This window comes from Dendrobium catenatum, unplaced genomic scaffold, assembly GCF_001605985.2.
Source record: "Dendrobium catenatum unplaced genomic scaffold, ASM160598v2 fragScaff_scaffold_716, whole genome shotgun sequence".
Lineage (NCBI taxonomy): Eukaryota > Viridiplantae > Streptophyta > Magnoliopsida > Asparagales > Orchidaceae > Dendrobium > Dendrobium catenatum.
In genome coordinates, this window is record NW_021319178.1 from 14,360,629 (window position 1) to 14,376,431 (window position 15,803).

Sequence of the window (15,803 nt, forward strand, 5' to 3'; positions counted from 1 at the left end):
CTGAAGATTTAGTTTATGTGCATACAAACCTTCGACTTCTCTCAAGGAAAACTCCAACTTATATGGAAGGAGACAACAGGATGTGGGATGTTGCTGGAGATGGATTTGAATCTCTTGAGGATATGGGAATATTAGAAATTGCTAATCTTTCACTTGATGAGCTTGAATTAGAAGCTATGATATTTATTGAAGATGATATAGAAACTCAAAGACAAACCACTGAAGAAGCTAATCCTATCATTCCTTCTATTGAATAGTTGAAATTTCATGTGCTGGGCAATTTATCTTCTTGTTTTTGTTGTTGTACTAGACATTTCAATACTTAATACTTACTTTTATTTCAATTTTTTTGTCATTTCAAATATTACACTTTGATTACTTTATTAATTTTTATGTATTATTTATATATTATAATGCCGTATCCGCGCCGTATCCGTATCCTGTATTTTTAAGAATTGGCGTGTCCCATATCCGTATCGTGTCGTATCCGTATCGCCGTATCCGTATCGGTGCAACATAGCTAATCACATGCCAAAGCTGCCCCAGCTGCCGCCGATGCTCATCTCTTTCACTCGGTTCGGCCCCATGTGGCACAGGAGAGAAACTCCCATGCTACACGCTAGAGCTCGCTCCCTCTCTAGTCACATGTCACTCAGCCCTCCCAACCCCTCGGGTCGCGTAGGTGCATGCATAAATGAGAATTCTCCCAATCTCTTCTCTATAACCAAGATGAACATGCCCCATGTTTCATTTCTTATAAAAACCAAAAGGAGCTGCTAGGATAGGTGTTGAATGATCATCGAGCCCCTCAGGTATTTTGATCTAATGACTAGGTTCAGTCCTCAGTACCCTTGCAAGTTCGAAGCCTCTAGTTGCAACAGGAGGTTGTGAGTAAGGTTGGAAATGGAGCAACTATCTCAAATTTTTAATGTGATTTCAGCCGCGAGAAGGAAGATTTTCTTGATATGAAAAGACTTGAGTTGGTTTTGGAGACTAAAACTCGAAGGGCTGAATCAGGTGAGCTACTAGTCTCAACATGGGCTTGATTTGACTCAATTGAGTCGATTTGGCACAATTTAATTTAAATTAATTTGATTCGCTTGATTAAAAAAATTTGAGTCAACATCAATTTTTTTAAAATAACATATTTATAACATCCTCTGCAGCTTTAAAAAACTTGCTTTACTCACAACAATTTCATTACTTTTATACTGTTTCCGCCTCAAATGGACCTTAAGATACCTTGAATCAGAAAGGTATGTATGATTCAATAAAAATCGAATGATTCATAAAAGAGTCATCACTATGAGGATCTGCTAGCCTAGCTAGCCAAATCCAAAAAAGTTCTACTTATACATCTATATAACAAATATGCATGCATATATTTTTTATATAGCATATGCAAGTATTTAGTGAATATTTTATAATCAATATGATCACTAAAGTTTTCGGTGACACCTTACTTTTGTGAATTCTTTTCTTTAATTGTTTTTTCTAAATATTTTATTAGTGGGTCACTAAAAGTTTTTTATTTTGCCCAAATTCGATACATTTGAATTTTTTATTGTGGCGATTAATTTATCATCACTCCTTGATATAGAGTGATTCAAAATTCTTTTTGATTTCTTCGGACTATTTGATCTATAGTTTAGGTTCAAATTCTCATATTTACTTTTTGCACTTTAAAAACGTTGGTCCACTGATTTGTGATCTATGAATTCTTCATTCCCTTGCATGCTATGCATTTTTTACATTATTCTAGTTATATTTGGAAATCCTAAATTTAGGCCGTCTTGCATCTTATACAATTTATTTTAAGGAAAATAGTCAAAATGATCCCTTAACTCTTTATAAATAAATAAAATGGTCCACAATTATATTAATGGACCATTTTGGTCTCTCTAGTCCTTAAAAAGGAACCAACGTAGTCCCATGGTGGGACTATTTGGTTACTCTTTAAAGAGTTGAGGGAATAAAATTGTCATTTAATATAGTTCGGGGTCATTTTGATATTTCATAAAAAGTGAAGGGGCTATTTTGATCCTTTTCACTTTCTAATTTCTTTTACAATTTCTCACATTCTTTACATTGTTTTGTAATTCTATATAGGTTTAACTGTGAGTCTGTCAATTACATATAAACACAATCTTTTACTTGCATATCTCTATGAAATAGTGTCTTTGTTCAACTTTTGCTATTATTAGGCCTCTTATCTGTTTTGGTGTTGTTGATTAACATTAAGATCATGATTTTATGTGTTAGCTTTAACTTTGCTCTGCAAAGAAGATTTTCCTTATTACTAAGAGATTCACACATTTCCCCGAGGATATCTGCCACCATCGCTTTGCTGGAATACCAATGGGAAAGTGGAGACACGTAGCTTGATATTGACTAATCTAATAATGCAAGCATTTGACTCGAAGTTTTACAATGATTGATTTATGATAAATTCTTCATAAGAAGTTGCAGGAAATCTTCAATTATGTGAGTTGAACTATTCCATGTGTAAACTGCTATTCAATAGCTAGAAATCACATTTCCTGAATTGTCAGTTTCTTCAGTTCTAGTTTACAATTGAGTGAGCTTTCTTATTAGATGTTCGCTCAATGCGGTTACTGAAATTGCATTGTTCATTGAATTTGCTGCAGAGCCTTATAGTTTACATTTCTTTGTCCATTGAACTTATTAGGTTGAGAAAACCTTATAACGTGCACTGTTAAATTCTGTAGGCATTAGATAGAGGTGCAGCCTTATTGAAAGTAGACAAGCTTGTCACTGGTCACAATGCAGATGATATGGCAGAGACAGTTCTCTTAAACTTATTGCGTGGCGACATTGCAAGGTAGGACTGGTTGTAAACTGCATTCGTTTGTTTCCTTGAATAGTTTCTTTCATTAATATTGCTAACTTGTGTACCCTTCTTGTCTTATAGATTGAGTAGGTGTACATTTATAATGACTGGTGAAGATGGACCTATTCCCAGATGCAAGCCTTTCAAATACACTTATGAGAAGGAGATTGTTATATATCCTTTTGGACAATTCATTTTTTTTGGGGGATTTACATACTTAACACTTTATTTTATGCTAATTTGGGTGCATGGAATAAAATATTAAAGGCTATAGGATGGTATGAATGGTAGAAATGAATTATAAGAGTGATATATTTGATATTAAAGTTTTATATGGGTGGTAGGCATGCAATATTATTGTTTTTGGTGTTAGATATGTAAATAACACGAAATAAAGCGGTATGTATGTAATTTTTTTTTTATCGATTTTTTTTTTTCCAATTTCTCATCTAGCCAGCAATTTCTTGCTGATGGACCTTGACTGAAGGATAAGTATGCTTATTTCAAAAAACTGGACTACTTCTCCACAGAATGTAAGAATGAATCTTTTCTCCCCCCTTTTTCGCCTGGCATTGCTCTAGCTTGAGTCACGTCTCATTGTTGCTTCCAAGCTGCCATAGTTAGAACTTTTGCTTGGCTATAAGCGAGTTAAGTGATGATTTGGTCAGTGGGAACCCCACTGATTCATATTGACAATGTTTTAATTTTCATGCAATTTGACACTATTTAAAGCAATCCTTAATTGCTATCTTTATTGACGAGATCTAACCTTCTTTTATTTCATCTGATCAACAACAATATCAAGCCTTTGTCCCACTACGTGGGGTCGGCTACATGAATCCTTTTTCGCCATTGTGTTATGTTAAAAATCAAATTCTCATTTAAATCTAATAAAGAAAGATAAATTCTAATATTTTTTAACCAAGTCTTTTTAGGTCTACCTCTACCTTTCTTAACATAAGACAAATCTAAAACCTCAACTTTCCTAACCGGGTCATCGGAAGGCCTTCGTTTAATGTGACCAAACCATCTAAGGCGACTCTCTCTAATCTTATCTTCCACTGGAGCTACTCCAACCTTTTCACGTAAATGCTCATTTCGTATCCTATCTCTAAGGGTAAAACCACTCATCCACCTAAGCATCCTTATCTCTACAACACTTAACTTTTATTTCATCTGATGAAAAAGAAAAATGTTGTGGATTACAAATGCAACAATTCTCACCTTTTAATTTTTCTGTATGAGAGACACAAGCTGCATCCACATCAAAATCCTCATAGTTTATTAAGCTAAATCCGCATCAAAATGAACATTTGTTAAGCGATGCATCAGTTTTTAATATTTTTTTCAAGGCATTCTACTTCATTCTTAACAAAGATTGGCTTGCTTTCTATGCATCTAAGTACTGTTTTTGCTGATGCAGGCATCTATTCTCCAAATGCATATCGCGGCTTTGCTCGTGAATTTATAAAAGATTTGGAAAGAATCAGGTCGGTATGGAGCACTTATTTTATGGACTGTAGCATGGATTGTTTCTTTACTCAATGCTGCCATAACAGCATTACAATTCTCTCTCTTTCTCTAGAAATTGGTAGATTCTGTCTAATGGATTGTTGATTTGTTTCAGGCCGCAAGCTATACTTGATATCATTCGATCTGGGGAAGATTTTAGGATATCCAGCTCAACTAGAATGCCAGATCAGGGGACATGTGAACGTTGTGGCTACATCTCCAGCCAGGTTTTGATATTTGTTTTCCATGCTTTATTACTATGAACTGAGTTTCTGTTCCTGTTGGAGAAGGTTTTTTTAGTTATCCATGAACTATTTGTTGCCCCTAGATGATTAAGGCTTCATTTGGGACGGCTTTTTTATTGCTTCTTAAAGCAACTTTCTAGTAAAAAATAAATTTTTGTACTAGAAAGCTGCTTTAAAAAGCAGCAAAAAAGTCGTCGCAAACAAAACCCAAGTTTTGTATATTAATGATTCCTGATGGGCTCTTAACTATGAATTGATAATAGAGGTTCCTGATTCAGTAGATGGTTAATAAATATCATACACTGCAACTGAATTTTCTTGATTTGCTTGAGTGCCATTATGCATAGAGTTGTAACTTTTCTAGCGCAACAATTCATTCTAGCTGAATCCAACTTTTTCGGCTTATAGGACTTCTGATAGGAAATACTTGAGTCCGCAAGTAACCCTAAGGTAATACTTAAGTTCGCAAGCAATCCTAGGCTAATACTTAAGTTCGCAAGCAATCCTAGGCCAAACGGATGAGCAAACAGCAGGATTTCTGCTGTTTACAGCAGAAATCAGCACCAAATCATTGGAAAACGGCCAGAAAACTGAGAGAAAACCACACAAACACATGTATTCCACTAGTAGAAGAATAAAAATCAGCAAAGATACAATCGTTCTTCAATTCGAGAGGAAGAACAACTCTCCAATCTCCGACAATGCCAAGAGCCCAAAACGAAGAAAACCCTAGATCTCAAATTTTCATCAAATTACAGATGATCTCTACTCACACCCTTCTCCCTAATTAAAGCAAAAGGAATAATTAAAAATCCCTAAACAGCCCCTTAATTCAAAATTTTCCTCATAAAGTTTAATACAATCAATGCTTGGGCCCACAAGGGCTGCCGCCCAACCCCCTTTCTCCGCCCAGCTTGGGTTTGCAGGAGTAAACGAGGATCGATCCAGGCTGGACCGGTCCAGCCGGCCCCTCCTGGGCCGGCAGCATAACAACTTCATACCTTTAGAGGCCATTGATGCTTGTTTTTCTGATAAATATTTATGTCGACCATTGTGAATGGTTGGTTATTCAAATTAAGGCTTCGTTTGGGTCTGCTTTTTTATTGCTTCTTGAAGCAAATTTTTAGTACAAATTAAAAATTTTTGTACAAAAAAATTGCTTTATGAAGCAGTAAAAAAGCCATCCTAAATGAAGCATAAATCAAACATTTGAAAGCCTTATTAGCTTAAAAGGAATTCACCCAGTCAATGAGGATATATGAATGGGAATCATCAAGGATTATGCAAATAAAGATCAAGTAATAATAAAGAAAACGAGCAAAATAACATAGAAATGTAGCTCCTCTTGGGGATTGTGCAGTGATCCATGGTTTCTTAAAAAAATCTCAATTCCCTCAAGGAGTAAAAGTGAGTTTTGAATTCAAGAGGCAATAACTTTGTAAACATTCCTTATTTAAGTTTGAACTATTTTCTAAGCATTCTTAATATTTGTTGATTCATATTGTTTATACCTTTTGAAAACATTCCATAACCATTTCATATGCATATTTGATTTAAGCATTCCTTAGGGATTAAGATTTATTCCTAGGAAGTATTGTGTTTTCATTTCAAAGTTTTTGTTCATTTATCATCTCTCTCATGACTCTCATTTATCATCTCTCTCATGACTCTCACCGTAGCCCTACCATGACCATTTGTTCGTGCACAACACTAGCTAAGATGACTATGATTGATATAATTTCCCCCCCTCTCTCTCTCTCTCTCTCTCTCTCTCTCTCTCTCTCTCTCTCTCTCTCTCTTTTAAATTTTCATGGCATGAATTGTACCCCACCCTACTGTGAAATCTTTAGGTCGAGCCGTTTAGCCTTTTCCGTAAAATGTGATTCGCCTTACTATGATAGTTTTCACTACGCTATTTGTTATGGTGAGCCTCATAAACTTGTCACAAAAGAATTACACTCTTGAATGCTAAATGATATTAGGTTCAGCCCAAGATACAATTGATCATTGGGAAATGAAAAGAAGGTTATGATGCCCTCTCGTGGATAACAAATCATCCAAGTGCCTTTTAATGATAAGTTTATCATAATGCTCCAGCCTTTATATTCAAATACACGTAATATCTACTCGGTTGATTAGATAGATCGACCAAATACCCGATTTGATCTTATTATATGCTAGTTGATATAAGGGTCTTGGCAAGCCATTGCTTCATTGTGCAAGCAAAAATATATGCTACATTGAAAACTGAAGTCAACCAACTTAATCAATTAGGTTGACTTTCGTATAGATTAAGGTCATAAGACCTATTGTTGGGCTTATTCCATTATTTGAGTTAATAAGTCCCACATGCAAACATGTCATGAGTTAAAACTACGAGCCTCAATCTTATGGGACTTTTACAAATAGAGTTGCAAGCTCTAAACCTCAAATCAATGAGCATTCTTGTCATGAGATAATCTATGACTGCTAATCAAATTCTCTCAATATAGCCTCTGATGTTGACAGATTGGATCCATTGTTATACCTAGGATGACAGAATTATGAAATCTTGATAGGATATACCTTCATCTTCCTAAACATTCCCTATGAATTAAATTTTAAATCTAAATATTAAATTTGGCCTTAATAATAAGCCTAATCAAACTTCTTAATCAAGAGTGCTTTACCATCCAACAACAACAACAAGTCTTTGGCTTCGTTTGGGATGGCTTTCTTTCTGCTTCTTAAAGCATCATTCTAGTATAATTTTTTTTTTACTAGAAAGCTGCTTTGAGAAGTAGAAAGAAAGCCGTCCCAAACGAAACCTTTATCTAACTATGTGGGTTCGGCTACCCGATGTGCAAGAGTGCTCTCCCATAGAATTCAAAATCTATTAAAGGTTTTTCTTGCTGTATCTTCTCATGTCTTTTAGACTTTTGTTCAGGAACTACTGCTCTTGCATTGCCTTCCTGAGTATGTTTAAATTATAGAGATTCTAATCTGTAACTAATGTGCAGAAATTATGCAAAGCTTGTGTCTTGCTTGAGGGGCTAAATCGAGGTTTGCCAAAGCTGGGGATAAGCCGTACCAGAGAGGCCATTAATGGAAGTGAAAGGCTCCATAAGACAGGCAGGCTTCCAAAAGCAGAAGCTGAGCGGCCAATTCTACAAAGCAAACCATGTGGAAATCTGGAGTTCTAATTATTTCCTCTACTGGAGTTATGCAGAGTCTGTGTTCGGATATCAGACGGAGAGAACCGTTCGATTTTGCCTTTGTGAACAGTGAAAGTGCGACAGTGAACCATATAAGTGCAGTTAACTGTGCTTTTACTGTTCACAGAGACAAACCGGATAGTTTTCTCCATCTGATGTCCGCACAGAATAATTTCTCGTGCATTACAGTCTAGACTATCTGCTTCTGTTGAAATGTCTAAAAATGTGTTTATCATTACGGTTCCTCACTTTTATTTACATATTTATTGAAAAAAGATGGTTAAAATATTTTATTTGGCTGAGAAGGGTTGGCTCGTAATTTAGTAGAAATTTAGGGTCATTAAATGCACTGTTTGATGTTTAGGATATAATTTAAAAAATGTATAATAATTTGAAATTTTACATCAAATAAATATATAATCAATTTTGAATTAAAAGTCAAATTAAAATTATAATAAAGTTATTTTTAATTTCAAGTCAAATAAACATTTTTTAAATCTATTATACATTTCAAAGATTATTAAGAATTTATTTGATAGAAAATGTTATTATTGTTTTTTAAATTAAAAAAATAAATAAATACTAATTTTAATTTCAAATCAAATAAACTTTATCGATATGTTCAATTACCAAAGATAATTATGAATTTATTTATTATAAAATATTATTATTCTAACAACTCAGTAGTTCAAATTTGATATAAATATTCATAAACATACTAATTAATTAATTTTAACTAAAATTAATTAATTAGTTAGGTTTGTGGACCAAAGTTTGCATTTCTCGTTGAACCTCCAGGCGCATTCAAATCGGTAGACCATCTCTCCTTCAGGCGTGGCCGGTGCACTAGCAATGCAGCTGGGCCACACTGCCTTGAAACATGGGTAGACCGGGTCCTCTTTCTCCATGTGGTCTATCAGGTAAAATATGTAGTAGAAGAGTAAATCCCCATATGACCTGTCCTGAATTAAATAATATGAATTAGACACTTTTTTTTTTTTTTAGAATGGGGTATCTATCCGCTGTCATCCTCTTAGGAGATTCATGACAGTGTAACTAATCTCTCAGCGAGCCTACCAGCAGTCAGCCCCACAGGTGCATGACCGGTAGTTATTTTCTTCCCGCTTAACGGGCCGACCCGCATGAGAGATGATTCGAACATGGGTTGGGGGATTATCAATCATCACTACCAAAAAGATGATTTTTTTGCAGCAGATACTTGGGACGGTTTTAAAACCGTTGCAAAAGTCCCCTTTTCGCTGCGGTTTAAACCGATACTATTTGCGGCGGTCTTAACCGGTCCAAATAGCACCGTTTTAACCACTGCCAAAATTCCTCATCGTGATATACATCCATGCTAAGCTCTGTGACAGTGTAACTAATCTCTCGGCGAGCCTACCAGCAGTCAGCCCCACAGGTGCATGACCCGTAGTTATTTTCTCCCCACTTAACGGACCGACCCACATGAGAGATGATTCGAACATGGGTTGGGGGATTCCCAATCATCACTACCAAAAACATGATTTTTTCGCAGCAGATATTTGGGACGGTGTTAAAACCGCTGCAAATTTTCGCTTTTCGCTGCGGTTTAAACCGATACAATTTGCGGCGGTCTTAACTGGTGCAAATAGCACCCGTTTTAACCGCTGCCAAAATTCCTCATCGTGATATACATCCATGCTCCCCTACCAACCCAGCTAAGCTCGGTGGGTGAATTAGACAACCTTATTTATTTTCTATTCTAATTATTTTTATTTTTCTTTCTTATATATCTATACATATAGTTTGTGAATTTATAAAAAAAAAAGTAAAATTTTAAACTAAAATTATTATATATAAAAGCAAGTAATTAGAGGGGGAAAAAAAACCTGTATGGACTGATCACTACCCTGTGACGTCGGATAATCCAAAAAATGACTTGAAGTGCTCTTGCCTTCGCGAGCTGAAAAGCCTCAGCGTTTGGCTTCTCTTCGCCGGTGGAATTATACTTCCAGTTCTTCAACTCCAAAACAAACCCAACTGCTCGTAACATATATTCTGTGTGATCGCTGGCGGCATAGTTTGGAGGGCCGACGGCTTCTAACAGTTGCTCGGCCATAGTTTTGTTCTTCTTTTCGAACACAGTATCATTTTTCTCAGTAATCGGAGAGCTTAAAGCCTGCAAAGAGAATGTGGAGAGGAGGAAGAAGATGATAAGAGGAAAGAGATAAATCTGTTTGGCTTCCATTTTTGTCTTTGTTTGATTGATGTAAGTTCATTTAGGAGCTGATATTTATGAAGAAAATTTCAATGAAACGGCAGAAAGTTTTTAATGAAGAAAAGATGACCGTTTGTTTGGGCGATGGAACTGAAGATTTAAGAGAGATAATGAATTCAACTATTTATTGTTTCTTCAGATAGATAGATAGAGAGAGAGATAACTCCATAAGATATTCAAACTTCATTCATCAAACGTATATATTAAACTAATTAAGGCTTAGGCTTCGTTTGAGACAACTTTCTTGTTGCTTCTTAAAGCCGCTTTAAGAAGCGGGAAAAATAAAGCCGTCCCAAACAAAACCTTAGTTTGAGACAGTTTTATTGCTGCTTTCTAAAACAACTTTTCAAGTATAAATTTTTGTATTAGAAAGCTATAAGAAAGCTACCATAAACGATCTGAATCACTGCAATTCTAACAATCCGATGATAGATGTTAGAATTTAGGCTTTGTTTGGGACGGCTTTCTTAATTTTTTACTAATAAGCTGCTTTCAGAGGTAATAAGAAAGCCATTTCAAAGAAGTCTTAGTCATAAATGAATTAAATTCAGTTATGTCGCATTAATTTTAGTTGAATTTTATTTTAAACGGATTAATTTTTTTTTTATTTGACTTAATTTTGGGAGTTTCATTTAAGATAAACTTTAATGAAACTTCATTAAAATTCCTGAGGTGAATTTTAATATTTTCTCCTGTCTTTTAGATCTCTTGCATGTATACTGGCTATTTTAGTTACTGCCTTCCTGAGTATGTTTAAAGTATAGAGGTTTTAATCTGTAACTGATGTGCAGAAATTGTGCAAAGCTTGTGACTTACTTGAGCGGCTAAATCTAGGTTTACCAAAGATGGGGATAAGCCGAGGAGAAATTATTATGTACGGAGTATGGATGTAGCTTTTTCTTAGGATTTTGATCATGTGAAGACATGTTAATTTTCTCTCTCTTATACACAATCTATGTACAATAGAGAGAAAAAAAACTCATGTGTCTTCATATGATTGGAGTACGAACAACATCCGGACTTCGCAACGTAACAATTTTTCGTGCAAAGAGGCCATTAATGGGATGAATTATTCTGTGCAGACACCAGACTGGGAGAACAATCTGATTTATTTCTGCTCACTGCGCTTATATTGTGTTAGCACACCACAATCACATGGGAGACTTCAGCTCCACCTCTCACGGGACCGCCCTGTTCCAGCCGACTCATCATTCTCCACACTCTCTGTCAAGACAGACTGCTCCTAACGGAATGCATTATGATCTCCCTACTCACCTCCTATATATATACTCACACTCGTGTAACAACGCATTTTATGAGACTATCAATAAAACAATAACTTAGCTTCATCCTTCTTTCTCGTTTTCTTGCTCTAACATCTCCTTGCAGGTATCTCTTCTTATTGTTCATGCTGCGCTTTTACTATTCACAAAGATAAAACCGATCGATTCCTCCCGTCCGGTATCCGCACATAATAATCTCTCCTTTAATGGAGGTCGAAGGCTGGTAAAGAAATACAAGTTTGCAAAAGCAGCAGTTGACTCTTTTAACTGCTCCTCACTTTTATTTACTTATTTATTTAAAAAAGATCAAATATTTTATTTACAGATGTCAAAACAAAATTTGGCTGAAAGGGTTGGCTTGTAATTTAGTAAAGATATAGTTTCATTAAATGCATTGTTTAATATTTAGGATATTATTTAAGAAATGCATAATATTGTGAAAATTTAGATCATTACACTTATATTATAATGTCCAGTAAGTACAATTGCAATATTTTATAAAATTAGGTTTTGTTTAGGACAGATTTCTAAATACTTTTAAAAGCATATTTTTTACAAAAAATTTCTAATTTACAAAAAATTTTGGTACTAAAAAGCTAATTTATAAAGCAGTAAAAAAGCCGTCCCAAACGAAACCTGAGTTGCGAGAAAGTAATTTAGCTAATATGGTTGCAAATAGTAATATTTCATCATAATTTTTTTTGGAAAAACAGTAAGAAAGTAACAGACAAATGAAATTATGATTGTTGTTTGAAAAATAAATCAGCGAAGAAGTTCATATATAATTGAATGAGATCACTTTTCAATATCACAAAATCAAAATTTAAATGCATAGAGAGCTAAAAATATCCATTCAATTAGTAACTGTATTCATCTCACTACTTGTATTTACACTTTTACCATTCGCTCTCTATAAATATGTACAACTATATCTGTTTACATTTGAATAAGATAGATTTTCCTTTATTCTGTTTCGCGGTCTCTGCCTCTTCTTCTTTCGGTTTCTTCCCTGTTCTCTCGCATGGTATCAGAGTCATGGTAGAACAAGAACAGAACAACTCTCTTCCTCCTACATCTTCATCTTCTTCCGCCACCAACATCACCAACACCGCTGCTCCTCACATCGGCATACCTCCGGCACTGAAATTTCTCCTCAACAACATCAAGAACCTCGCTCCTCATCAACTTACGCCGGACAACTATGCCATATGGGGTACACAATTGCTACAGCAATTTACCGGCCGCCAATGGGTATGCTGGTTACCTCACCGGAACCATCACCCCTCCTCCTGACGAGCAATCTGCCGACTACGCTCGCTGGCATCTTGAAGACAGCAACCTCCTCTCGGCTCTCTTTTCAACCATTTCTCAACAAATCTTGCCCTACATTCTTACCTCCAACACCTCCCACGAAGCCTGGCAGATTCTTGAAAGACGTCAACAACCTACATGTCGTTCTCGCGTTATCCAGCTAAAGAATGAACTTCACAATGTTCGTCTCAAGGATCTCACCATTCCACAGTACTTAACGCAAATTAAATCCATCGTAGACAATATCGCCGTTGCCGGATCAAAGATCGAACAAGACGACATCATCCACTACATCCTTCAAGGACTGTCGAACACCTATAGCTCCTTCAAAACGGCAATTCGCACCTATCATCAACCTCTTGATCTTGACAAATTTTATTCTCTTCTCTGCAGCGAGGCGATTAACATTCAGCAAGAACAGTCTCTCGACCTTTCCAACAATGCCTCACACACTGCGCTCTATGCTCCCTCTCAAAACTCCTCGCGGGATCGCACTTAGCGTCGCTTCTATAAGAACAAGAATTCGTCCCAGTCCTACAACACCAACCCCCCGACCCAGGCGGTTCAACCTGTCGCCAATTCCTCCACCAAACCGACGTGCCAAATCTGTGGCAAGATAGGCCACATTGCTCTCAATTGTTGGCACCGTTGCAACTTCAAGTTTGCTCCCACCGTCACTCGTCCGCCGAAAGCTCTTCTTGCTCAACCATCATCAAGCAATCCGCACGATTGGGTTCTCGACACTGACGCCACATCTCATCTCATGCCCGATGGTTCCTACCTTCACTCACCCTCAACTTACTAAGGTAACGACTCTATCTCCGTCGCCAACGGGTTCACGGTTCCGATACAGCACACCGGACAGGGTCTTCTACCTCTACCAGAAACATCTTGTAAGCTTTATCTCAACAATCTGCTACATGTTCCTTCCTTAACTCACAATTTGTTATCTGTCTCTAAACTCACCCATTCAGCACTTATTTCAACATATATTTTTCATAAATTCAGACAACTTGAAAATACTAAAATTATTCAATTTATGTCATTTGGGACGGCTTTCTTACAGCTTTTTAGTTAAAAAATTAAATTTTTTATACTAAAAAACCGCTTTAAGAAGCAGTAAGAAAGCAGTCCCAAATGAAGCCTAAGAGTTTGTTTGGGATTGCTTTTTCGCTATTTTATTTTCTTAGATCACAACAGTCATAATTTCATTTGGCTGTTATTTACTTGTTGCTTTCCTCATATCAGCTTCATAATCAGCTTTATAAAAAGCTACAATTGTCATACCTTATATTTTAAGAAGAAGCTATTTTTATAACTTTTATCATTACTTAGGAAGGAGCTGCGTTCACATAAATTATATATCATAATATGCTTATACAATTTAGCTTAATTATTTTGAGATTTTACCTCTAATTGAAATAATCACTATGACTAGCGTGCACTTAGGGTTCGTTTGGGACAGTTTTATGCTTTAATAAGCATAAAGAAAACCGTCCCAAATGAAGCCTTAACATATATAAAAATAATGAGAAACTTTGTGTAAGAACATTCTTATGTAAATTATATTATGATAATCTTCAAAGCCGATCGATTTGCAATGTGATTTTAGTTATATATGATACACTGAATTACACAAATTCTAGCGTTATAACGAGAAATACCGCTCTGTGAAGACCAATACCGAGCAATACCGAGTTTTTCAAGAAAAACTCGGTACAACTCGGTATTGCTCGGTATTACTCGGTATTTGCTCGGTATTGGTTATTGCCGAGTAAAATCGACCAATACATAGCAATACCAAGTAATATCTAGCAAAATCGAGAAATACCGAGCCATCCTGGGTCCGTTCCGGGTCGGGTTGTCGGGGCGCGCGGTAAATAGTGAGAATGCGTGGCGCGATTCTATTAGCGTCCGAACGTAGAGCTACGTCCTGTGGCCGGACCAAATAAAAGTTCAGCGTTATGAGACTTCCTTATAGCCCATCAGACTATTTTAGATTTCGTTTGAGACAACTTCTTTGTTGCTTTCTAAAACTGAATAAAAAACAGTTTTATAAAGTAACAAAAAAAGCTGTCCCAAACAAAGCCTTAGTCGAAAAAATTTTTCTTTTAATCATGAATTTAAATATTGCATAGATTAAATAAATGAAAAATAAATTCAAGTATTATTATTCCAACTCCTCAATAGTTCAAAGTTGATACAAATTTGCATAAACCTAAAAATTAATTAATTAATTAATTAGGTCTGTGGACCAAAGTGGGCCCCATTGGTAGATTGAGCGTCCGACCTGCCATCTATAATATGGTATTTGAGGCATTCCTCTGTGAACTCCCAGCCGCATTCAAATCGGTAGACCACGGCTCCTTCCAGTGTGGCCGGTGCACGCGCTTCGCAGGTGGGCCAGAACCTCTCGTAACACTTGTAGACCGGGTTCTTGAACCCTCCAGGTAGTTTGCCCTTCTCCAAATCTCTCAGGTAGTTAAACAGGTATGAGAAGGATGCCAACCAGTCCGTAAATGACCTGTCATGATTTAAATAACATAGATCAGGTCCTCTTGACTATTTATATATATATTAATGATCAAAATAGTCATCATTGATTGACTTACCGACAAAGGATCAGATTCGTAATGAATTTTCTTGATTATAGATTTTGAAGATCTAAAAAAAGGAAATTTATTACGAATCCGATCCTCTATCGGTAAGTAGACATAATCGACAAAGTTCAATCAATGAAGTCGATTTTGATGGTCTGTGCGAAAAAGGATTCATGCAGCCGACCCCACATAGTGGCACAAAGACTTGAGGTTGCTGTATCGATTATGAACGTATATAAACAAATATCTTGGTCGACGTTGGTATCGTATATCTGTTTGATAGTTAGTCGTGTCGACTCTTATTTACTCGCATGGAAGAATCGGGTTCGAATTTGAATCAATTTTCTAAATAAATTTATTTTATAAAACTATAAAAGTAAGCACTTATTAAAAAAAAAAAAAACCTGTAGGGGTTCAGTTGCCGATCAGACAGAATCCAACCGATGGCCGTGACGATGTGCCGCGTCGCCACCTCGACTTCCTTGGGGTCCGGCTTCTCTCCGCCGCTGAAATTGTACTTCCAGTTCATCTTCTCCGAAATGAATTGAAC

The 15,803-nt window shown here is 36.2% G+C and overlaps 1 protein-coding gene across 2 annotated transcripts in view; it reads left to right on the forward strand.

Annotated features, from left to right (window-relative positions):
• Nucleotides 1-8,098, forward strand: part of LOC110099292 (cytoplasmic tRNA 2-thiolation protein 1) — a 26,826-nt gene extending 18,728 nt beyond the window's left edge. For both annotated transcript variants that reach the window (XM_020826396.2, XM_020826394.2), the window contains exons 5-10: nt 2,730-2,842; nt 2,933-3,025; nt 3,344-3,384; nt 4,275-4,341; nt 4,479-4,590; nt 7,608-8,098. In XM_020826396.2, coding sequence (XP_020682055.1) covers nt 2,730-2,842; nt 2,933-3,025; nt 3,344-3,384; nt 4,275-4,341; nt 4,479-4,590; nt 7,608-7,790 — 609 coding nt within the window. In that variant the 3' untranslated portion in view covers nt 7,791-8,098. The remainder of the gene's footprint in view (nt 1-2,729; nt 2,843-2,932; nt 3,026-3,343; nt 3,385-4,274; nt 4,342-4,478; nt 4,591-7,607) is intronic.
• Nucleotides 8,099-15,803: the final 7,705 nt, after the last annotated feature.